Genomic DNA, 25,398 nt, shown 5'->3' on the forward strand with positions numbered 1-25,398 from the left:
AAGCACAGCTGTGTTGTTTGTATTAAGTACTGGATTTAGGAATGAATTAATTTTGTTCAGTCTTATTGCTGTCTTAAGTTTGTTAACAGTGCAGTGTCATAATGCCTCAAAATTGTGTAAATTATGTGGATGCCTTTTGTTATGTATGTGGTGAGTTTACCATAAAGTGAAATAGAAAAAGCATTACACCTTTAATTAAAAAAGTACAACATTTGTACTTTCAGTGTAAAATTGGTGATCAGGATAAGACATGGGCTCCTCATATAGTATGCACAAATTCTTCTGTATATTTAAAAAAAGGGAAGGTTTTGCCATTTGGTGTACCTATGGTTTGACATGAACCAAAGGATCTTGTAACCAATTGTTACTTTTGTTTAACAAGTGTATCTGGAATTTCTAAAAACTCTAAACGTACTGTAAAATATCCTTCATTGCAATCTGCAATCAGGTCTGTACCTCACAGTAAAATTATTCCAGTTCCTGAGCCACCTATGAATGTTTGTTTCGAAAGCAGCAATGAAGAATCAGGCAGTACTGAAGAAGACAACAATGATTTTGATTTTGAATTATCTTCCATTAAGCCACATCTTATATCACAAGGTGAATTAAATGAATTTGTTAGGGATTTAAATTTATCAAAAAATCAAGCTGAACTGTTAGGATTAAGACTGCAAGGTTGGAATTTACTTCAAAAAAAATACAAAGATTTTGGGCTTTCAAAGTCGACAAAAAGAACTTTCTCAGTACTTTACTGATGAAAATAATTTGGTGTATTGCACAAATATTGATGATTTTATGTTGCACTTAGGACAAGTTCATAAACCTGAGGACTGGCACCTTTTCATAGATTTGTCCAAGTATAGTTTAAAAGTGGTAAAAATATCTTTCAATACCAATCGCTTACAGTATTAACTTGAAAGAGACATATGATGTGATGAAAGACATTCTTAAAAAAAAGTAAATTATAAAAAACATAGCTGGATCATACATATTGATGTGAAAGTTATAGCTATTTTGTTAGGCATGCAGTTAGGCTATACTAAGTACATGTGTTTTCTTTGCGAATGGGACAGCCGAGCTAGGGATAAGCATTATGTTACCAAAGAGTGGAAGAAATTAGACAACTTAACACCAAATGGGAAAAATATTATTCATGAGCCCTTAGTTGAACCCAAAAAAATATTTTTACCCTCTCTCCATATCAAGCCAGGACTAATGAAAAATTTTGTAAAAGTAATGAAGAAGGATAGTCCTGCATTTTTGTTCATCAGGCAGAAATTTCCAAATATAAGTGAAGGAAAAATTAAAGAAGGAATATTTGTTGGTCCTCAAATAAGAGAGTTGGTCAAAGATGATATATTTAACTCAATGTTAAATAATGTAGAAAGTGCAGCTTGGGCTTCATTTAAAGACATTTGCAAAAATTTTCTCTGCAAACAAAAATCCAACAATTTCCACGATATTGTTAATCAACTTCTTACCTCATACAGAGGTATGGGATGTAATATGTCTTTGATAATACATTTCCTGTACTCACATCTGGTATTTCCTCTACTCACATCCTGGACAACCTCGGAGACATAATTGATGAACACAGTGAACGTTTCCACCAAGATTTTTCAGTGATAGAAAGCCACTATAAAGGAAAATGGAATACTAACGTGCTAGTCGATTACTGTTGGACATTAATTCAGGATGTGCTTGAGGCTATTTATAAAACAAAATCATCAGCAAAATTATTCTAACACAGGTATGGCCATGCATAATTATAATTTTACAGATTTTAACTATATTTTCCCTTAATTTTTTTTAAGCATAATTTAACTAAGGGTGATAGAAAAATTTTTATTTACAGATCTGTAATGTACGCAAAAAAGCAATTCAAAAAATAGTATCACACTTGAAGAAACATTAAAAAAATTTTGTTTTGTCTATCAGTGTTGTCAAAGCCTCAGTCTCCCCAAGAAAACTTCTTCTGAAGCCAGTAGGTTTTTTAAGACTCATCCAGTTTTACCCATCTAAAGCCAACAGCTAGCATTTTAACGTTAAATCATTTTAAATCAATGTTAAATCATTTAACATTAAGTAACATGCATTGAGCAGCAACTTAATTATCAATTAAGTTCTTTCTCTACAATCAGTAACACAAAATTAACTAATGATACAGTGATAACTACTTTTTCATTGACAGGCAGCATTTTCATTGGTTAAAAGCAAACATTATAAATATGTACAAATCACACTCATTATAGAAGTATAATATACAACTCAGTCAACCAAAAAGCAAATTCCTACATTCAGTGGCAAGTAGACAAAAAATCTATGTGAAACTGAGAATAAACCTTAAGTGACAAGTACCTATTATATTATATTTACTACAAACATGTACTATACAGCAATATACTTCACAAGATGCAGTAAAAGTATTACACACAGAAACCAGATCTACCTTCATAAAACCATTATATGTTGTGTTATTGTCTAATTAGACATTTGACAACAACCCATTATACAGAAACAGAAACGTAACAAAATGTTAACTACAACACATAAACAGATTCAATAGCTCAAAGGATTAGAAATTCAATATTTTGACTGAAATGTACAAAAATACATCAAAGTTTAATAATAACATTTCCCTACATGCTGTTGGGAATCAATTAGTGGCTAATAATCTTAGCAATTGATGATATTTAAAAGAGACCACAATAAAACTGACAAAACAAAACTACATTAAACAAAAACGATCATGCATACTCTTTGATCATGTACAGCTTTCTTAATTACCTCAAAACTGATTCCTAAAATAGTATTGCCACTTATGATGAAGAGTCTAATCCATTTTCTTGTAATGCTGAATAACTGGTGAGGAATTCTGTACCAATTCTGAAAAAAATCTTTCCCATTACGTAATATAGAAAGTGAGTCATTAAAATTTAATTATTTCCAAAAATGAACAGTCCACCATCTCCGTTAAAAAAAAAAAAATAAATAATGTTTCACAATCTTTAAAATTAAGATCCGAGAGTAAAAAAAATACCATCCATTGCATAACCCTTTCAAACTGGTTAAACTAATTAGTTAAATCTCTTTTTTATACCTCTTCTTTTTATAATAGAATTTATTCTTCTGAACTGAAATTAATAATTAAATAAGGTATCCATTTTAAAGAAATTCTAATAAACCAGCCGTAACCATGTTGACCTTAAAAGGAATTAATTTGCCTCATTTATATGTATATAACTAAGTACAATAGTTTTTAATAATAACAACACTTTTACTATAGTTAGAGATACAACCGATAACAATCTTTTTTTAACAATCAGCATTTACACCGTACTGATCTCATTTTATATTATTATTGTATTAAAAAGGGGCCAATTATAGTATGAAAGAACATTATATGTAAAATTTTTATGTGAAGGATATCATAAGTAAAATAAAATAAATACACATTCATCTTTTGCAAGTAATGGATCTAAAATAAAAAAACATAGTCTTAATGAGTTAATCCTTTGCAAACAAGATAAACAACCTATAACCAGATGTGTAGTATCCACATCCAACATTAACGACATGTCATTCCTGGTAAACTATTTATGCCATCATATTTAATTTTGTTTTCATCTTAAAATTACAAATATAAAATGTTTTAATATATGAGCATAATATATAAAACAAGATATACCCTTGACAGTCAACATGAAAGGTCTTTTAAGGAATACTCCACCAACTCAACCATGCAACACCAGAGTTCAAAGAAGGCAGCACTTGGATATGGTGGGCTGCCACTTAGAAGATAATAAGCAATCAGAAGTTTTTTTCTTGTGTAACCTCTGGGACCACCATTAGGCATTGCTTCAGAGAATGAGATGAATAATTTGTAGCGTATGTGAAAACTTCCATGCCTGACTGAAATTTGAACCCGGGACCACTACCAATCGGAAGTATTGGAATGAATGCTTTAACACTACACACACAAACAAGAACAATACAAAATCCATTATCAGTCAATATGTCGTGCAGATCACTGTCATATTCAGGCAAAACAGTCTGGTTCACCTGAGATATGTAATATTTACATTGATTATTCATTACAGCACATGATGTCATGTTATACACATTCTTTTCAGTCTCTCCTGCTGTTCTTGAAAGTGATTAATTATTTTCTTATTCTTACGGGGAATCTTGAAAAAGTGTGTTTATTAAATTTTCACCATTAAACACTGTTTCCAACAAACATTTTTTTCCTTATTTGTTTATAATGCATGACTCTAATTCCAAAATTGTCATTAAAATAACCATTCTAAGTTGAGGAATCCTTAACCAAAGCAGTTCTTCATTGATGAGGCTGAAGAACTGACGGTGATGACTCCAACACATTATGCCCTGAACACCCAAATTTAAATGCACATAAGTATATCTTAAATTCTTGCCTTAAAAATCCCAGAATTCTTTGTCCTTTACATTTTAAATTCTGAATCCTTTAAACTATATTTTAGATCAGAAAAGAGGAAAACAATTAAGGCCCATACACACCTTCCAATTTAATCCAATCTGATGTCCTAAATGTAGGATGAAAATGGCAAATTGTGCAGCATGGACATTGATCATCCTGACAAAAAAGCTGGAATCTGATTTGGGAAGGTCAGACAGTCTTCCCCATCTGACTAGCCAACTTAGGACAGAGCCCCTCCACTTTCCTTCCTAGATCGGATAGTGTGTAGTGCAGTCGGGCGTCAGTTCCAATTAGTAGTTTATTTTCTTTTCAACAGACTGCAAGTTGTTGAACAAGTTTTTCATTTTGTTTTGTTTTGTCAGTAAAATGGCTGAAGACGAATGCAGAGAACACTTTATTGAACTGTTGGAGTGCTACAAAAATAACCGGTGCCTATGGGATACCAACCATCCATTATATCCAAATAGCAATAGCTGGAACCGTACTTATAATGTATGTCTTACATGTGCTTATAACATATGTCTTCTTAGCATATACAAAAACATTAAGGAGGATGCAACTATTACTGATTTAAAAAGAAAATTAGATAACAGGAGGACCATGTACAACAGGATTGTACTTTTAACAACGGCATTGTACTTTTAAACATATTTATTTCATACAAAATTCAAAAATTAAAAATTCTTTAATATTCAAGTAGGCTACTTGAGTATATTATAATGTAACTTGTAAAATATTTAAAACTTTATTTAATTACGTGAACAATATTTATGTAAACATTTAAAAGATATTTGAATTATGGTTAATCTACAGCTAGGTAATTTAATCTTCTTTTAGGTGAAAGATACTATTACTACTGGTGCAGGGGTTGGCAAAGTGTACATCCCAAAGTTGTAGTACTATGAGTACTTTGCGTCATGTCTTCTTGAAACGATACTCTTCCTTCATTATTAAAGAAATTAGTAAATTTCTGTCGTATATCAGTTCCTTCAGCACTCTCTAGAACCATGTCAGTTTGACACAGAGGTTCCACTGTATCTCTCTTGCTACATTCTCCTGGATCCCTTGATATTCACTGATGTATTCTACATTGTTTTTAGATAAGTAGTTATGAAGATAGCAACAAACTAGTACAATAATGTCTACATGTTTAATATTAACAGAAATAGCGCTCTGGAACACTCCAAACCTCGCAACTAAAATTCCAAAAAAATTTTCTACTACCCTCCCTGCGCAAGATAATCGGTAATTAAATATGTACTGTTCATGGGTTATATTTTTCAGAGGATATGGTTTCATAATGTGCTTACTCAAAGCAAAAGCACTTTCTCCGACAAATACATTATGGGACCAAAGTGTTAGTACCTGGTAACAGTGATGGACTTGGTATATAAGGTCATGAGACACCAGTTTGCTAAAATGTGGTATTCTGCAAGTTGGTTGAATCTGATATACTTTCATTATTACCAACTTTGACACACTGAAAGTCATAGTTTCCACTAAAAGTTGCAAATAGTACAATGCTAAAAAATCTTTTTATTATAATATAGTGATCCACTGTTTATTGGCTTTTGAATAGCAGCATGCCTGCCATCCATGGCACCAACACAGTGGCTGAAATTCATTTGTCTTCAAAGGAGGCAGCAATGGCTTTCCATTCAGTTGTTGATGATGATAACTGCAACATAAAAAAAAAATCAAAATATTTAAAAATAAAATTTATGCCTACAAAAATTAGTATAAAAATAAAATAACAATTTTACAACTACACAGTACATAAAAAGACATAAAATTACAGATAAAACTAGCAGGATCCGTTGCAAAAAATTTGTTCTTTCTCTGCACGAACAACTATCAGTTCATGTTTATCGGACTGATTGATAAAGTAATAACATTGTCTTATTTTCCAGTAAAATCAACAACAAGCAAATTCACAAGAACAAACTCGTGCTGTTCCCACTAACAAAGCTGTCACTTCTACAAGTTCTGCAGAAAGTACAACACCACCACCACCACCAAGTAAAAAGGCTCGTGTTGCTACAATTCAAAAGAAACAAGAGTAACTCATTGATTTGAATAGCCTTATTAAATTCTAAGCAAGATCAGTGGGAGATGATGAGCCTGTCTTTTGGTATTCAGTTATCGGAACTGGATGCTGACCAACAAGCTATTTCCCAAAAATTGATGTCCAGTGCTCTGTGTTACGGGAAAATTAAAAAACTAACTCACTTTTCCACAGCACAGTTATCACCTAGTCCACAACCTTCTCATTTTTACTCTCAACCATCCTCAATATCATCCTCCTCTTATAGTCATTATTCCCCTGCACCCTTTCCCATACAAAACCAAGAAACCCTATTGCAATATCCAATTGTTACCCAGTATTATTTCCCAATCACAACACAATTTACCTGATATAAATCACAATGGTCATGATTTAAATGAGTTTTTGCAGTTTGACAGAAAAAACAATAAACAGCTACTTTTTACTTTTACTTTTTGTTTGTATTTTTTTTTAATTTTTATGATTATTTAATTATGTATACAGTATATTTTACTTTTTTTGTATTTGATAATACAAAAAATACTATAAATAATTGTATTTGTAATAATGAACATTTTTACTTGATTAATAAATGTGATTTTTTGTATGGTAAGAAATGATATTTTGAGAATTATAATTTTGTAAATTCCTGATCAACATAAAAGCATCAACATTACGAATTGAAAAAAAAAACCATTGAAGACAATTTACTACAATACAAACAACGTGCTAACATTATGCTAGAACATATATATTGCTGGAAATTTTCAAACTAAAACAAAGAAGCACTGTAACTGCAAAAAAAAACTTTTTTTTAATGATTGAGAAATGTACACAATAAAGAATGTTGTTAGATATATCAGCACAAAGCTTCAGTAATAATGAATTCTAGGAAACTCATTGTACTGTGTACGCAAGTGTGAAGTACTCATAATTGTCTGTTATTAGAATTCCGGTCATAATTACAGCGTATATGTGTTATTGCCACAGCCAAAACATTAATATTTTGCTTTGTATGCCGATGCTGATGTTATCATTCATTGACTGAGTCATTCATTCACTGTTATGAATTAGCGAGGTTCTACTGTACCCTCATTGTGAAAATACTGCGAAATATATTCACAATAACTAACAAAAAAAATTTAATGATGCTTCACTACTGACTAGGATTTTAATAATTTGTAAAAAGCAAATTAATTTTCACTTACCTTAATGTACTTCTTCAAACAAATGCATATAGCCTCGCAGGTTTCAGACATGATTGATGAACCGCTTTACCATTCTTAGCAATTCCACAAAACAATGTTCATTCATTCATAAAAAAATTCGGAAATCATCCGAGTTCAATTGCTTCAACAATATCAAATGGGTAAATTTATTTTTTTTCCTTTAGCCACTTTTTTGTTCAAAATTTCCTTTCTGGTGGGGGCTTTTGGAGGATCAACAATGTTGTAACAGGAACCCCAATTTTTTGATTTTTCGACAAAAAGGTGCCATTACAAGAGTGTAATCAGGTCATAAGTCTCAGTTATACTGACTAATGATCAGATTAGAGAAGGAAATTATCTGTGTGGATAAGATCGGATCAAACAGGATCGAAAGGTGTGCAGGGACCTTTAATAATATTATTATATAAATTATAAATTTTAATTCAATCTATCTATAACATTTTATCACATTTAAATTGTTTAATCCTAAAACTTTAATTACAACTTCAATCTCAAATATCTTTATAATTTTGGACACATAATTCTTATTTATACTCTTCTTGCACATATTTTATTCCATGCGTTCACTGCAGATCTCAAGTGACTTCAGCAGTATAATCATTTATTAATGTCTGATTGTTATACATAATACACTTTTTACATATAAACTACGTTCTTTTCATATACGTACAATTGAAAAGAAAGAAAACAATTTACAAGTCATAGATTTCTGAGAAATAGAAATCTAATTCTATTTCTTTAGATAATTCAAGAGACAAAATTAAATTTGGTTATGCCTAATTAAAATTAAATTATATTTTTACTAATATGATTAAAAATGATAAAATTATGTTTAATCATTTTTTTTTTTGGATTAGTTCCTATACAGTATAATATAGGTTTTATGTAGGTTTATCAACTATGTAATACCAATTTGATACAAAACTGCTTTACTTTCATACAGAATTTGTAATTCTTCCTATAACTGATAAAAAAATGTATTTTCTTTACAATAATAGTAATAATGATTTTAATTGCTTACTACCAATAATATTGAGCTAACTCCTAATTAGTGCATAGTATCTACTAAAATTAACTTTTTTATTTTAATATTTTATTTTATTATGTTTTTTTTATTTTAATATTCTGATATGTAGTGTAGAAATAGCAAGAAGTGATATATAATTCTAAACATTTTGAATCTAACTGGAAACAAATATAATTATTAATTAGGAAGACATGAAATTTCTGTTACAAATTTCAGAACTAATTAATTTAAATTTCTGTATGCTACTGTTGCAATTTTTTAATTTATAGTGTTTTATAAATTCTTAATATGGAGTATTTCCTAATTTTGAAATAAATAAAAATATGAGGTAAAGTCGACATTTTACAATCCTAATATTTTAAACAAAATTTCCCACAATAAAAATGAAGATATAGCTTTCAAACTGTGCAGACACTTTTCCAAAAGTCTGATGAATATACATGATATTTTTAAATAATTTTTGAATGTATTGCAACCAAATTATTGACAGTGGGAATGAAATAATGTTGTAACAAAGAACAGTCCTGTAGATGATGTGCATGAGTTGCTTTGATACTGTTTAACCTTCCTCAAGGTTTAAATTCTGGAAATATAATTAGAGTAATAAAAAACAATGATATAAATAACAGTACTAGATATTTTATTGATAACCTACAAGACAAAAAAAAAATCGATAACAGTTTGGTTTTTTTTATTAAAAATATAAATATAAAAATTTATATAATGTTTACGCCTAAAGCTAATAATGAATACATACATCGATACATACATACATACATTACATACAAAAATATTACTTTTAAAACTGAGCAGTCACCATTCTTGGTCCAGTATGATGGGAATATTCAGCAGTCCAGTAAATTGCACTCTCATTCTAAAAATGAAAAAAATATTGTGTTATTGTTTATAAACAACAAAAAATATTTCCATGTTTCATTTTATCATAAAATTTCAACTGTTTTGTTTTACTTGTTGATTTATTTGGATTAAACACATCACAATAGTGATTTTTACATTCTGGGAAACTTCCACAAGATATTCAGCATCAATCTGAAAGATAACTGGTTCAGTTATCTACTTTAAAATTTTGGACACAAAATTATTATTCATTCTCTTAGCAATCATTTTATTCCACACGTTCAATGCAGATATCAAGTGATTTCAGTAAAATAATCCTTTATTTTTGTCTGATTGTAACTCATAATATACATTTTACATTAAACCTTATATTCTTTTCATACATGTACAATTCAACAGTAAGAAAGCAATTTACAAGTCACAGAGCTCTGAAAAATAAATGTTTAATTCTATTTGTTTAGATAATTTAAGAGACAAAACTATATCTGGTTATTCTAAATTAAAATTAAATATTATTTTTATTAATTGATTAAAAATTGTGTTTCTGATTGAAAAAACTTTTTCAATTCAAAATAGAATTAAAAGTTCAATCTAATTAAAAGTTTTTTGAATATCTTGCCAGTGCCATCTGTATGAATAAATTTATTTCATCAGAAAGATTAAATTATTTTAAATAAAGTGAGATTATCTTTCTGTTTACATATATATGTATTTACAGTTCTTCTACAAAATATAGTTGTGCAAAGAAAAATAATTTTTTTGTTTTACTAGAATTTGAATTAGGTTTCAAAAGTAAAATCGACAGTTAGACAAGAGTCAAAGAGAATCCTACTTTTCTCAATTAAAACTATAGTAAATGATATCCTCATTTGAAAATGATTGTGAAGTGTTGATCTCTTCATTAGCAAACATCCATTGTTCAACACCATTTGAATTTAGTTCTAGATGTTGCAAACATAGTTTCCAAAACCTTATAGAACTTTTATACCACTCTTGAATTCCACATTTTCTGCACATTAAAGGGTTGAAATGTAGATTTACAATGGAATTCATAAACAGAATGATGAATCATTTTTATTTCTTTGCAAAAAAAAAAACTTTTGGTAATGGCACTTAAAATTTCATATATTTTCTTATTGTCATAGGTGTCATACTTAGTGGCATATAAGAAATAATGCAATTATTACTAAAATCTCTGTTTGATCTATTTAGATATGAGTTGGAATTTTCAAAAAGACCAGCAATTTGAGAAAGAAGAAATTTATAGGAATTGGAAAATTTATCTAACCAATTATGTAAAAACTGACTTAAACCACTTTTTAAAAATATCTTTGTATATCAAAGTGCTTTTATGATCCTTATAGCTGTTGTTTGTAGTAGAGATTTTACTGCAGCATGTGTGATTGTGTTATTGCAGTAATATACTGGGTGACTTAATTTTTTAGTGTTCACCAGTATTTATATAATACTTTATCATCTATTGTGTTTTTGTCAACAGTGGTACAACTTTAAATATAGCTGCCATGTAAATAACTCGATTCAGTCAGCACAAATAAAAATATCAAATGTAAATCAGATCATAAATCAAACATAAAACATCAAAACGTATAATTTGAATGCGTAACTTTTGAGAATCTATTACAGTGCCACGGGGTTTGTTTACAACAGGATAGCTCTTAAAGTGAATCAAGTGTAAACGCATCAACCCACGGGGTTGGTCTTGTGGTGAATGTGTCTTTGCAAATTAGCTGATTTCGAAGTTGAGAGTTCCCACGTTCAAATCCTAGTAAATTTATCTTTATATGGATTTGAATACTGGATGATGGATACCAGTGTTCTTTGGTGGTTGGGTTTCAATTAACAACACATATCAGAAATGGTCGACCTGAGACTGTACAAGACTACACTTCACTTACATCCATACATATCATCCTCATTCATACTCTGAAGTAATACCTGACAGTGATTACCAGAGGCTAAACAGGAAAGGGAAAAAAGTATAAATGCATCAGTTGCTTAATAACTCTGATCAAAGAAAACTGATTATAATTTTAAGCTCAAAAGACAGGTATTTTAGCCTAATTTTATATCTTTTACATTTCAGAATACTATTCCCTGAAGTATTTCAAATGAGTATAACCATCAATTATAAACTGATTCAGTTTTCTAAATAGCTATTTTTTTTTTCATTTTTATTACTCTGTTATTATTCTCATAAACTTACTGAGGTAGACTTTGGTCGTGGCACATGGAAAGTTCCACCTCCTAGTAAATGCAAATCATCCTCTTCTGAACTGGAAAGAGGCCCAGGGGGTGGCGGCGCTCGACCATACAGCTGAGTTGGGGTACAAATTGGAGGTACTCGACATACAGGTTCAGGCTGTAAATAAAATAAAACATATTTAATTATATGTTATGTAATAGTTATTTACACAAATGATAATGTTAGTAAAGCTATAAATGTCCTGAAAAGTAATTCATCTATTGGCTGCAATGTAATATACGAGTACATATCTAATTATTATTAAATGGGAGTTCATGGGACATTTAACCCATTCAATATTGCAGAATATCATGGAAGTTCCACAAAAGCTGAGAAATATTCTCTTTTTTAAATAAAGTGATAGTTTAGTATAACTCATTCATTACCGATTTTGAATGATAGAACTTACCTCAGTGCTGAAATTTTATTTATATTAAATACAGTGCTATCATTTTATAGCGCACTATGTGCATTACTTGAACAGTCTCCAAGGAAAGGTTTGCATAAATTATAATAATGGGCTTCCTGTGGGGACTGCATGTAAGGCTAAATGATGAGGTGATGTGAGACTAAACCAACCACCTACTGGTAACAAATGTGGTGCCCCTGAGGCACTGTTTCAGGAGGTGTAATGGAATGCTCTTATAATATCTCTGCAAACAATTGTTCAATTTTCAAAATTCAAACAGGTATTTTTTAGTGGGTTAAAGACTTACTTTTACTTGCATCAGGTACACTCTCAATCTAAGAGATCATGGTTATTTGTAATGTTATTATATCTTTGCAACCAATTTTCGGATTTTCAAAATTCAAATGGGGTATTTGCTAGTCTAATTCAAAATCATGATGGAACCAAACCAGAATAAAAATTAACTAATATACTCAGGAATTGACCTTATTTAATGTTGCATAGCACATGAATGTACTGTGTACAAAGCTACATCTGTTACTAGAAATTAATGCGAAAGCATATTCTTAGATAAAAGTATACCCATAGATTTAGTGATAACAAAAAAACGTAATTTAACAAATTATAATAATAATTATATTTATACAGGATGATTCAAAGAAACGGGAAATTTTGAAAGAAAGCAATTAAACACATAAAATGAAATGAAAATTTAATAATAGTTGGAGATTGGAAAAGGCAAGGAAGGAAATATAGTAGGTGAATGCGGGCTGGGAAAAAGGAATGAAAAAGGGGACCAACTTATAAAGTTTTGCACAAAGTATAATTTAGTAATTGCCAACACCCAGTTTAAAAATCATAATAGAAGAATATACACATGGAAAAAGCCAGGTGCTGCAAGGTATCAAATAGATTATATCATGGTTAAGCAAAGATTTAGAAATCAACTTGTCGACTGCAAAGCTTAACCTGGAGCAGATATTGATAGCGACCATAATTTAGTGATAATGAAATGTAGATTGGGGTTTAAAAACCTGAAGAAAAGGTGTTAGATGAATCGGTGGAATTTAGAGAAGCTTGATGAAGAGGAGGTAAAGAAGATTTTTGAGGAGGACATCGCAAGAGGTCTGAGTAAAAAAGATAAAGTAGAAAAAGTAGAAGAAGAATGGGAAAATGTTAAAAAAGAAATTCTTAAATCAGCAGAAGCAAATTTAAGTGGAACAAAAAGAACTGATAGAAAACCTTGGATTTCAGATGATATATTGGAGCTGATGGATGAACGTAGAAAATATAAGAATACTAATGATGAAGATAGTAAAAGGAACTGTAGACAATTAAGAAATAATACAAACAGGAAGTGCAAACTAGCAAAAGAAGAGTGGATTAAAGAATTCAGAAGTGGAAAGAGAAATGAACATTGGTAAAATAGACGGAGCATATAGAAAAGTTAAGGAAAATTTTGGGGTACATAAATTAAAATCTAATAATGTGTTAAACAAAGATGGTATACCGATTTATAATTCGAAAGGCAAAGTCGATAGGTGGGTGGAATATATTGAAGAGTTATATGGAGGAAATGAATTAGAAAATTGTGTTATAGAGGAAGTCGAAGAGGATGAAAGGGGAGAAACAATACTGAGATCTGATTTTAAGAGATCATTAAAAGATTTGAATGGCAGAAAGGCTCCTGGAATAGACGGAATACCTTTAGAATTACTGTGCAGTGCAGGTCAGTAAGCGATTGACAGATTATACAAGCTGGTGTGTAATATTTATGAAAAAGGGGAAGTTCCATCAGACTGCAAAAAGAGTGTTATAGTCATGTTACCAAAGAAAGCAGGAGCAGATAAATGTGAAGAATATAGAACAATTAGCTTAACTAGCCATGCATCAAAAATCTTAACTAGAATTCTGTACAGAAGAATTGAGAGGAGAGTGGAAGAAGTGTTAGGAGAAGACCAATTTGGTTTCAGAAAAAGTATAGGGACAAGGGAACAATTTTAGGCCTCAGATTAATAGTAGAAGGAAGATTAAAGAAAAACAAACCAACATACCTGGCATTTATAGACCTAGAAAAGACATTCGATAACGTAGACTGGAATAAAAATGTTCAGCATTTTAAAAAATCAGGGTTCAAATACAGATATAGAAGAACGATTGCTAACATTTACAGGAACCAAACAGCAATATTAATAATTGAAGAACATAAGAAAGAAACCGTAATAAGAAAGGGAGTCCAACAAGGATATTCCCTATCCCCGTTACTTTTTAATCTTTACATAGAACTAGCAGTTAATGATGTTAAAGAACAATTTAGATCCAGAGTAACAGTACAAGGTGAAAAGATAAAGCTGCTACGATTTGCTGATGATATAGTAATTCTAGCTGAGAGTAAAAAGGATTTAGAAGAAACAATGAACGGCATGGATGAAGTCCTACGCAAGAACTACTGCATGAAAATAAACAAGAACAAAACAAAAGTAATGAAATGTAGTAGAAATAATGAAGATGGACCACTGAATATGAAAATAGGAAGAGAAAAGATTATGGAGGTAGAAGAATTTTGTTATTTGGGAAGTAGAATTACTAAAGATGGATGAAGCAAGAGCGATATAAAATGCCAAATAGCAAGGCGAAACGAGCTTTCAGTCAGAAATATAATTTGTTTACATCAAAAATTAATTTAAATGTCAGGAAAAGATTTTTGAAAGTATATGTTTGGAGCGTCGCTTTATATGGAAGTGAAACTTGGACAATCGGAGTACCTGAGAAGAAACGTTTAGAAGCTTTTATAATGTGGTGCTATAGGAGAAATGTTAAAAATCAGATCGGTGGATAAAGTGACAAATGAAGAGGTGTTGCGGCAAATCGATGAAGAAAGAAGCATTTGGAAAAATATAGTTAAAAGAAGAGATAGACTTATAGGCCACATATTAAGGCATCCTGGAATAGTTGCTTTAATATTAGAGGATCAGGTAGAAGGAAAAAATTGTGTAGGCAGGCAACGTTTGGAATATGTAAAACAAATTGTAGGGATGTAGGATGTAGGGGATATACCAAAATGAAATGACTAGCACTAGATAGGGAATCTTAGAAAGCTGCATCAAACCAGTCAAATGATTGAAGACAAAAAAAAAATATATACAGAGATTTTCCTATGATAATTAATCACTAGAAACATTTGATTTATTATTTATTATAAATTTAGTGATCTTGTTGAATATAAACTTATACACAATATTAAATACTTATCAATAATATGTAACATTTAACAATATCCAAGGGACTAGAAATTACTTATTTTAACGCAACAAAACAGTTAGAAATAAATATCTGTAACAATATTGTATCAGTTATTAATATTACTATCAGTTTGTCATCCTCTGTGGTGGAGTGGTAGTATGTTGCCTTTCTTCTAGAAGGTTCTGGGTTAAAATCCCAATCATGCTTTTCATTTTTCATATTTTATAAAATTATCAGGTGACGGAAGAAGCATTATCCATATGCTGGTGAATATTATATTATTTTTCATGCTAGCTGTAATTTAAAAATAACTACTGCTAAACTCTGTAGGCAATTATTAATATACAGTGTAATCATTTTATTGTCTACATCATGATATTATACACTATTTCCAATATGGACTGCAGTACAGAGATACTCACATTTGATTTGATCGATGAAATGTAGTTATGCACAGCTTGTAATGTGCAGGTAACAATAGCCTTCATGGCTGGAGAAGAGCTATAAATTACATAAATATATTCTGCTATGCCCGACTGTTGTTGATTTTGTAAAAAAAAAATTGGACCCACTATTTGTTGTTGAGAAATCACACACCAAACCCTTACCTTCTGCAAGTGCAGCAGCATTCCATGTAAGATGTGTGGATTTTGTGCTGACCAATATCTGTTGTTCTAGCTTTAATATAACTGCTAACGTGAAAATATGCTTCATCACTAAAAAACACATTATTCAGTATGCCCATCCCAATATTTTCCACCTGGTTGATAAACCATTGGCAGTTCCTTATTCTTTTAATGGTATCTGGGGGTATTGGTTCCTGTATGCAATTTATTCGGTTTGCATGCATACCTAATTTCTTTGTGGCCTTTTGTACACTCCTGTATAATATTCATGTCTGCAATGATAATTAAACAGAGATTGTTTTAATTTATTTAATATTATTTATCATAAATTTACTTCTATTGTTTTTGTAATATTATTCATTTGATTGATTTGAATCATTCATTTCAGACCCAGCTCACACACTGATAAAGTCTCACAGTTCATTAATTCAATTCATTAAATTTTGCGCATCAGCTGGTAAATCACTACTACATATATTTATGTAGCCTATGATACTCCCAGTAATGAAAGGTTTCTAATGCAGGGTCATAATCTAAATTGGTTCAGTTGTTGGGTGCACTACTATGGTGGAATTAACATATATACATATACAAATCCATGCTAAATACATTACACTCCTTTTTTGGCAGTCGTGTAAAAACAGTCGTCCTCATTTCACTTTGCTCCTCGTTTGTCTTGCTTATCAAACTGTGAAAGTTGTTAATGATATTGGATTTCAGCTTGATGATGGCCTATGAATACATTGATCACTCTCAACTGAAGTTCGACCATTTTGAAAACAGTTATATCACTTTTTAATCTGTATAACCTCTCACAGCCAATAAAATAAAAAAGCCACAAATACCTATTATACTAACATAATAAATTCTGATTGACAGCAACTGAAGTGCTGCATGAGGTTACAAAAAAAACACATGCATGCACAGTACATAGTAGTGCTTTGCTCTACCAAGTTTTACAACTCATATTCAAATGCTTATTAAGAAAAAAGAGTATGGTTGAATATTTTTGAACAGATCTTGCACATAGCATAAACAGGAAAAAAAAACAGAATTCAACATAACAAACAAATCTTCACATGTTTTTCAGTCAATAACAATAATTTTCTAAATCTAATACTGTTGACTTACAGCATAATGATTTGTAGCATCAGCCATCTGAGCCCAACGTAATCTTTCATCTAAACAAACACCATACTGAGGTACTTTAAGTCCTCTTAATGTGTAAGGAGGATATTGTGTTACACCATCATCCTCACGACTCCATTTTCGACTATAAATAAAACAATAAATAATTAAATAATGAATCTAGCATTTTTTAAAAAGAAAGGATTACTAAATAATTTATTTAATAGCTTTTAATATTGATTTTTCATAATATTTATTGTAACATTTATATTAGTTACAAACTTTAGAATTGCCTCTTTATAAAATGGAAACAACAGTTATTTCTAATTTATCCTCTGGCATTATTGTTTAAAGGTAAAGATTTGCTAAGAGCTGATACATTGTAATGTTTGATCTGTCTCATGCTTCTTAATCATTATGTCTTTAGTCTTTATGGTCTTTTACATTGCATGTTATATTTAAAAATTATACTCAAATATTTTTACTCAAAATTAGGTATTTCACTTCTGTAGTCCTCTGTGTCTACCCAAAATGATTTGAAGGAAAATGAAAAAATCATGTCTCACCTCCCACAAAGATGCACACAAACTATTATTTTCATATTTTTTGGGAAAATTTCCATTAAATAAACCTCCAGTTCTTAAAAATAGTTATCCTTTACTTAAAAAGCAATGTCTCAAACAGTAAGTCAAGGAATTTTGAAACTAAAGGGTAGTTTTTTTTATTTTAGACAAATCTTTAGTAAAATTATTTTTTTCATGTAATTTTGCATAATATTTAATCTATATATTTCTTATGTTGAATCAGGAAAATGTTAAAATTAATTATTGAAAGTTACAAAAGTGTTATATAATTTCAAAAAATTTTCATTAATTAACACATTTCAAATCATTATGACTAACACCAGTTAACATTTGATTGTATCATCTTTTACCATTGTCATCATTAGCAGTTTAATAATAATTATTATTATTAATTTATAATATGGACTTTAATATTTAAAACAATAATTTTAATGCCCATTAATCTTTTGAGAAATAATAACTAACAACCTTTTTTTCAATTTTCACTATATCATTTATCCAGAAAAAGTTTTACAACCTTTAATTTTTCATTGTTCAATACTTCTTCTTTGGGTATTTTTTGTGAAATCATCAAAATATTTTGTTCTTTTTAAACAATTTTTTTTACCTTCCCCTACACCTCTTTTGTGATTAGGCTTAATTCAAACAAAGATTGAACATTAAGCGATATAGTAATAACAAAATTCTTGCAAGTTTTGAATCTATAATACCATGAGCCTATCTTCTTAAAGATAGTTTAACATCATTTTTTGAAATCATAAACAATGCAGTCTTCATAAACTGCCTAAATCAGGAGAGGATTAAGCAATATCAATGCAGTCTTTGGGAGTAATTGTTATTTTCTAGATATTTTTCTTTTGTATCAGAGATATGGATCTTGAAACAACATTCTACCCTGGGAAAATGAGATAGACTTCTTTAATTGTATGGGAAGTGGACAAATTTGTTTTTTTTAAACCTATGCTAAATACAAAATGAAATCTCATTAGATAACTTATAAAATCAATTTTCTAACAACACAAAGGAAATAAATAGTACACATATATTTTTTCGTAATGTTGATCTCAAATGAAGTGATATATATGAAGTACTTTATTCATTTCTCCCATTTTATGAGAATCTGTATCAAAATGCAGGGAGCAAGCATATGTTAAAAGTTAGGTTTGGTTGCTAATAAAAAATTATCAGCAACAATGTATCAGTTTATACGTGTAAAATAACTTCTACTCATTCATTATTTAGACGTCATTCATTTAATTAGTCATCTGTATATGTTCTTTGCTTTCCTGTGTAAGTGAATTAATGAGGCTTATGACAATAAACACTGCAACTTTCTTACTTATTTAGAAGTTCAGTCTGTAATTAAATTTCTCAATGCAAAAGATCTTAACCCTGCCACAATATATTCGTACCATGAATTAAGTGAAAATTATGGCCAGTCAGTGAAGGAAAGCATTAATTATAAAAGATTATTAAAAACAAATAATATCTTTAAAACAACTTCAGAATCTTGTTGAATAAGTAAATGACAAATTTGAGAAAACATTCTGAATGTTCCTGCCACTGGTTTTAGACAGAGTAAGGGAAATAACTATGCCTTTTTAATTATTGTATATAGAATGTACTGTAGTAACATTTTGAAGAGGGTCTGATCGTTATGACTTTTTATCTTTGTTACCATTCAATTGTGTTCAGTATGACTTTATAATATTTAAATTAAAACATTAGAATTCATTTTAATCATGATATTAAACTGATTGTCTTGTATTTGTACAATGAAGGACAATATTTATAAGAATGTATCTTCTCTCTTATGTGTACTCATATAATCAGGTGTTCCATGATGATCAATGGTCAATTCATTTTCATAAATATGCTTTTATTTCTGACTTAGAAATTCATTTCTAAAACATTACATTTGGCTATATTTGATTAGATGCATTCTGTTTGACGGATGCACATATACTGATTGATCTGGGTAGGTCAACTATGATAAATTTGAGAAAATAAAAGTCGATTTTCTAATAACAGTATGAAATTTACCGAGTTAAATTTTTGAGTTTTGTAATTTACCAGAAGCTTAGCCCAGGTTCTGCGTAAATGTACATAGCTGGACATATTAGTCATAGGACATTTTTTGAGTACTTTTCTGAATTATATGTGTTGATGTTTCAAAATTTACTTTTTTTTTTTACTGTGTTCAATGTTATATTAACTACACAATTCTTGTATTAAATCTTAGACTTTCATAACAATTAATCTATTACACCCCTTAACAATAATGTTTACTTGTATGGTCTTAACCTCCACCAGATTTCACAACTGATTGAAGTCATAAGTTCATTAAATTAAAATGCCCTAGTGATTTCACTATTTTGTCAATATTATCAAGTAATTTCAAATTAAAAATTAAAAAATATTTAATCCAAGTTGTATTATTAAAAATTATTTTTAAATCATGTTTTTGTATAACCAGTACATCAGTTTTTTTTTAATTTTAATTTTTTTTTAATTTCCTTGACAATAAATTTTTGCTAAAAAGAATAGTCACTTATTTTTAAAACCTAACAATACTCACTATCATACAAAATAACAAACTATTTTCATATAACTCAACACAATATTTCAGCTTACAAGAAAGGGTCTTATTATGCTTCTGTTGTCATTTTTAATAAATTACTGAACTGTTTAAAAATTCTTTGCATCAACTTATTTAAAGCAATATGAAGATCTTTGTTTTACAGGAACAAAAGTACTATGTTGATAAATTTTTAAATAGTACTGATAAAAAAACCCTGCATATAAATGTGTTCTCAAATAATTTTCATTCACACCTTCGAATTGTGATTTATTTTGTAATTATTTTTTATATTTCCACGTATACTTCATATTTACTTTAATATTATTTCATATGTTTATATTCTAAATGATTAATGTGGACTTGACCACATCTAAATTTTATTTTATATACTTAATTGTACATTTTGTGACATTCTAATCAAAGTTTTTCTACAGTTCCCTTTATCCATCCAGCTAAATGCTGGGGCAGTTCCTTTTTTATCCTTGGAGTTCCATCTACTCACTCCTGACATGATCTATGTAATGTATTATTATGTACCGATCAGAATAAAAGATTTGACTATTTAGAATATTTAAAAAAGAGTATTAAAGAAGCATTATTTGCTGCAAATTTCTATTCTTCCATTAAATTTTTGGCGTATTTGTTTGTGGCATCTTTTTATGGATTTTATGTATTTATTAATTTTGTTTTTTTATCAATTAACAAGTTTTTGATGATCCATTTTTTTAATGTCTTTATAACATGCTATAATAAAATTAATTTCAGAACAATAAAAAACAAACTGTAAAAGTTAACATATGAATATATTTCAAATTCATATACTTACCTCCATACACATAAACACGCCAAGGTACCAGCAATGATTAATACTGCTAACAGTGATGCACCAATAGCAACACCAAGTACTTCACCATCAATTTGACATTGAGCGCCATAAAAATTTCCAAGACATCTGAAAAATTACAGTTTTATATTCATGAAACCCCATCATGTTAAAGATTACTAATGGAAAGAAAATAATAATAAAAAAAATTAAACCATTCCTTGATATAGGCTTGTGACAATCCCTGCCTTTTTTACTGTGGACCCTATGTAAAGCCAAATTACTCCTGATAGCATTAACAGAGATTATTATATTCTGTTAGGTGTTTTATTTATTTACTGTGAGAAGAGAGTAATAATTATTGATAAATAAAATTCTTCATAATTACAGAAAGATGATGCAAACATTTTTATAATGTTAGCAACCATAAAAAGTCATGAATCTTTTTTTTTCTTTTGAGGTCATTGGACCACTAAATCAGTTTCCAGTATTCTTCCAAGAGCTCACTACCTTAACCTTTCAGTTCTACCAGTACTTTTTAAGATCTTTGTTTCCTCATTTTGTCTTTAACCTCCACTGTGCATCTTTTCTGTAAAGAAACTGTACTTTGAAAGTGTTGTTTTTTTTTTGTCTTGTCAAAAGAGTCCTTGATCCTCAGTCCAATTTCTTTGAGAACCTTCTTAATTTCTTTGATGTATTTTCCACTAGTTTTCTTTTCCAAATTCCTGAGAACCAGTTGTTTCAGAATTCAACCTTCATGTATTCTTAAGATGTGGAAAAATGTAAATCCTTCTCTTCTTTATTGTGCTGATAATTGAATTGATTTCTTTGTATAGAGTTTCATTAGTGGGAATTCACCAGCCACAATACTTCTGGTAATTTTTGTTTAAACAGGTTCTGATGATCCTGCCTTCTGTTTTAATTATTTAGTCGGTTTTAGCTACATTTTTAATCTGAAAAATAGTTTCACAGGTGTACAGTGCCTCTGGGAGAACGGTTTTGTTTTGTAATGGAAAATTTTGGAGTTTATTGTAAGGCATTTCTTATGGTAGGTCTACCAGCTTAAACCTTGTGCTCTTCTAATTTTGGAGATTCTGTTTTGCCAAGTGGATCCTTCTTTTAATTTGCAGTCAATGATTTCCCCTAAATATTTAAATTGCTGAATAATCTAATTTCACTCCCATTTCATTCATGAATTATAGTAAAAAATTTTGGTTTTTATAAATTTGTTAGATAAATGATGATTGTTTGCCTATAATGTAATTCAAAAACAATTGTATAATGATCAAAGTAAACAATAATATCTTGGAAGGACGATTTCAATTATTTTTATACTGTTTACAATGTATTTAAAAAAAAAATAATAAAATAAAAATCAAAAGCGTACTTGCACACAGGTTGACCACTGTTTGCCTCGTAATAACAGTGACCTCTATGGCCGCACAAATCTGGTGGACATGCTTCACAACGCCGGCCACTTCTAAGTTCATCGGCAGCCATTGGATCCCTCAGACCTTCATGGCACAGACAACGAAATGAGCCGAAGACATTGCGACAGATTGCATTAACATGACAGTCGTGAAGTTCTGATGAGCTGCACTCATCTAAATCTGCAATAATATGCAAGTAAGGTCCTAGTAAATTGGTAGAGAATAAAGAAATTTTTACATTTAGTTTATATATTATGATACAATACAACATAATATGTTGATAGTACCCTAATGTTTATGAAATAATTCTCTAGCAGCACAATTTACTGTTTAATTTACAAATGGCTGTTTATTTTACATTTAATTTTGTTATATTTCTATTTCTTCAGTACATGGTTTAAGATTTTTTAAAAATCAGCTACATAAGAGAAATCTGAAGTTTTATAGCGTAAGAATCATTTAAAATTTTGATACTCATTTTATAAAGCCAGATGAGACAATTTCCTTAGACTTGAATTACCAGTGGTAGGTTTTAATCTGGCTCACTGGATGGTACGGATTTGTCAAGTACCCAAGACTAACCCATCTTACATTAGGAAATGGCAATAAAACTGCCAGGCAACCTAACCAGTAGGAATATTAAACCATTCTAGACAACTGGAAGGATAGCCCATATTAGGAAATTTTTTGTTGTAGACTCCTGAAGGCTACGCTCATAACATTATGTTTAATTAGATTACAGATAAATTATGAATATAAATTGGACATAGTTCCTTGTATATGCCTCTATATACCTTTGTTTTACTTTTTTTTTTTACACCAGAGTAGAACACAAATCAACTGCTAACAAAGCAATGTGTTTTTTGATTACAAGTCAATTATTCATGAAAACATGCTGTAATAGACAGTCTAGTAAACAAGATATTTTTGATATTCAATGATGATTGACATAATAATATGAATTACATTTCTCAGTTGTTTGTTTACATTTTGTTAGCCTTATTTGTAGAGATATTATTTACTAATCACTGATTTTAACAATATAATTTTAGGTCTAAAACCACATCTATTCTATATATGTATATATATATATATATATACACACACACACATACACACACATATACTGAAAAGGTTTTTTTTAAATTATGTACAGCCAACAATTTTATATTGTGTTAAAGAAAAACTATACTAATTCATGTAAATATAATTGTTATTATTATATAACTCAATTAAAAAAAAATGTTCTTAGTTAGAAAACTTAAAACACTCTAGTTTACTGTAATTTTTTAGGGCATAGTACACCAATCCTAAATTTGTTAGTATGTGTAAAGATTGCTCATTTCAGAGCACCCAAAACCATGAAAACTATATTCATAAAGCTTTGAATGGGCTATATGTATAACTAACACCATAACTGTCACTTTATATACATGATTTATATAATAGCATGGAAATTAATCCAACATACAGAATTTTTTGTTTATTTCTATGTTGTGGCTGCAATGCTTGACCACACCCATTCTTTAAGTTGTCTGTGTAATGTGAGATTATTGTTCTTTGGTATTTAGCAACTTTCATGTTAGTGTTTTGTGAAAGTTTATTTCATTTTTTATTACAAAATCATATTTTTGTATTTTTTGTTCTGTGTGTCTTGGATATATAATAATGGACATAACTCCAAGAAAGTGTTTGAAAATTGTTTCACTTTTTGCGCATACCAGTAACGAAAAATAGCTTCTGAGTATGGTTCTTTAAAATAATTTAAAGAAACTGGTTTCTTTTTACCTCAAAAGAAAGGCAAATGTGGCCGTAAAAGAAAACTACTCCAGTACAGGATCGGTCATTAGTGAGAAAAAGTAAACTTGATCCAAAATTATCTGCTGTGGACTTAAATCAAGAATTAGCAGCCGGTGGAACAAATTTGCATGTGACAACTGTTAGATGCCGACTTCTTGCAACTGGATGGAAAGCTCATCGGCCAGGTAGAAAGCAGCTTTTAACACCAGCAATACATAAAAAAGGCTCTTTTGGGGCACAGCAGCTAACTGGACCAAAGAAGACTGAGAAAATGTTATGTTTTCTGACGAGTCACATTTTTATGTTCAGGGCCAAAGGTTCCAAACATTAGAAAATCATCAGATGGAAATACATCACTGGCTCATATCCATCAATCAGTTAAAACATCCACAGAAACATTTTGGGGTTGTTTTCATTTGAAGGCAACCCCAAGCGATGAAGGCCTTGTTCTTTACTTCCAGTAGTTGGTATGCTGAAAAGTGATGGATATATTGAGATTCTAAAAGGAAGGGTTGTAACAAATTCTCACAAGGCAACGGAGAGTTCCAACAAGATTTGGCATCATACCAAACTGCCAAAAAAGTAGAAAACATTTTTGAAAAACGAAACATTATAGTGTTCCTGTGACCAAGCAATTCCTCAGACTTAAATCCAATTGAAAATCTTTGGTCAGTACTCAAAAAATGACTTTAATAAATCAATTTTAGTACAAGAATTTACTTGATATTCACAAATTGTATGGGTGTGACTTTTTTCTAAATAAAGTTACTTTTTATTATATTCTACACAGCTTCTATGAATTTTATGTACAAGTTCATGTACACATTAATAATATTTTTTTATTATTGTTGTACATTTATAAATTGTGTTTTTTTTTTGTTTTTCTTTAATAGC

The 25,398-nt window shown here is 29.9% G+C and overlaps 1 protein-coding gene across 2 annotated transcripts in view; it reads right to left on the reverse strand.

Moving 5' to 3' along the window:
- Positions 1–6,085: 6,085 nt before the first annotated feature.
- Positions 6,086–25,398, reverse strand: part of LOC142322852 (uncharacterized) — a 133,117-nt gene continuing 113,804 nt past the window's right edge. The window contains exons 12-17 of one of the 2 annotated variants that reach the window (XM_075361935.1): positions 22,662–22,884; positions 21,278–21,403; positions 17,290–17,431; positions 11,842–11,997; positions 9,557–9,633; positions 6,086–6,137 (exon numbers count right to left, since the gene is read on the reverse strand). In XM_075361935.1, the coding sequence (XP_075218050.1) occupies positions 9,559–9,633; positions 11,842–11,997; positions 17,290–17,431; positions 21,278–21,403; positions 22,662–22,884 (722 nt within the window). In that variant the 3' untranslated portion in view covers positions 6,086–6,137; positions 9,557–9,558. Of the gene's footprint in view, positions 6,138–9,415; positions 9,634–11,841; positions 11,998–17,289; positions 17,432–21,277; positions 21,404–22,661; positions 22,885–25,398 lie in introns of those variants that run through there. The other variant, XM_075361934.1, reaches the window with a different exon arrangement.

Source organism: Lycorma delicatula, chromosome 4 (assembly GCF_047948215.1).
Source record: "Lycorma delicatula isolate Av1 chromosome 4, ASM4794821v1, whole genome shotgun sequence".
NCBI classification, from domain to species: Eukaryota; Metazoa; Arthropoda; class Insecta; order Hemiptera; family Fulgoridae; genus Lycorma; species Lycorma delicatula.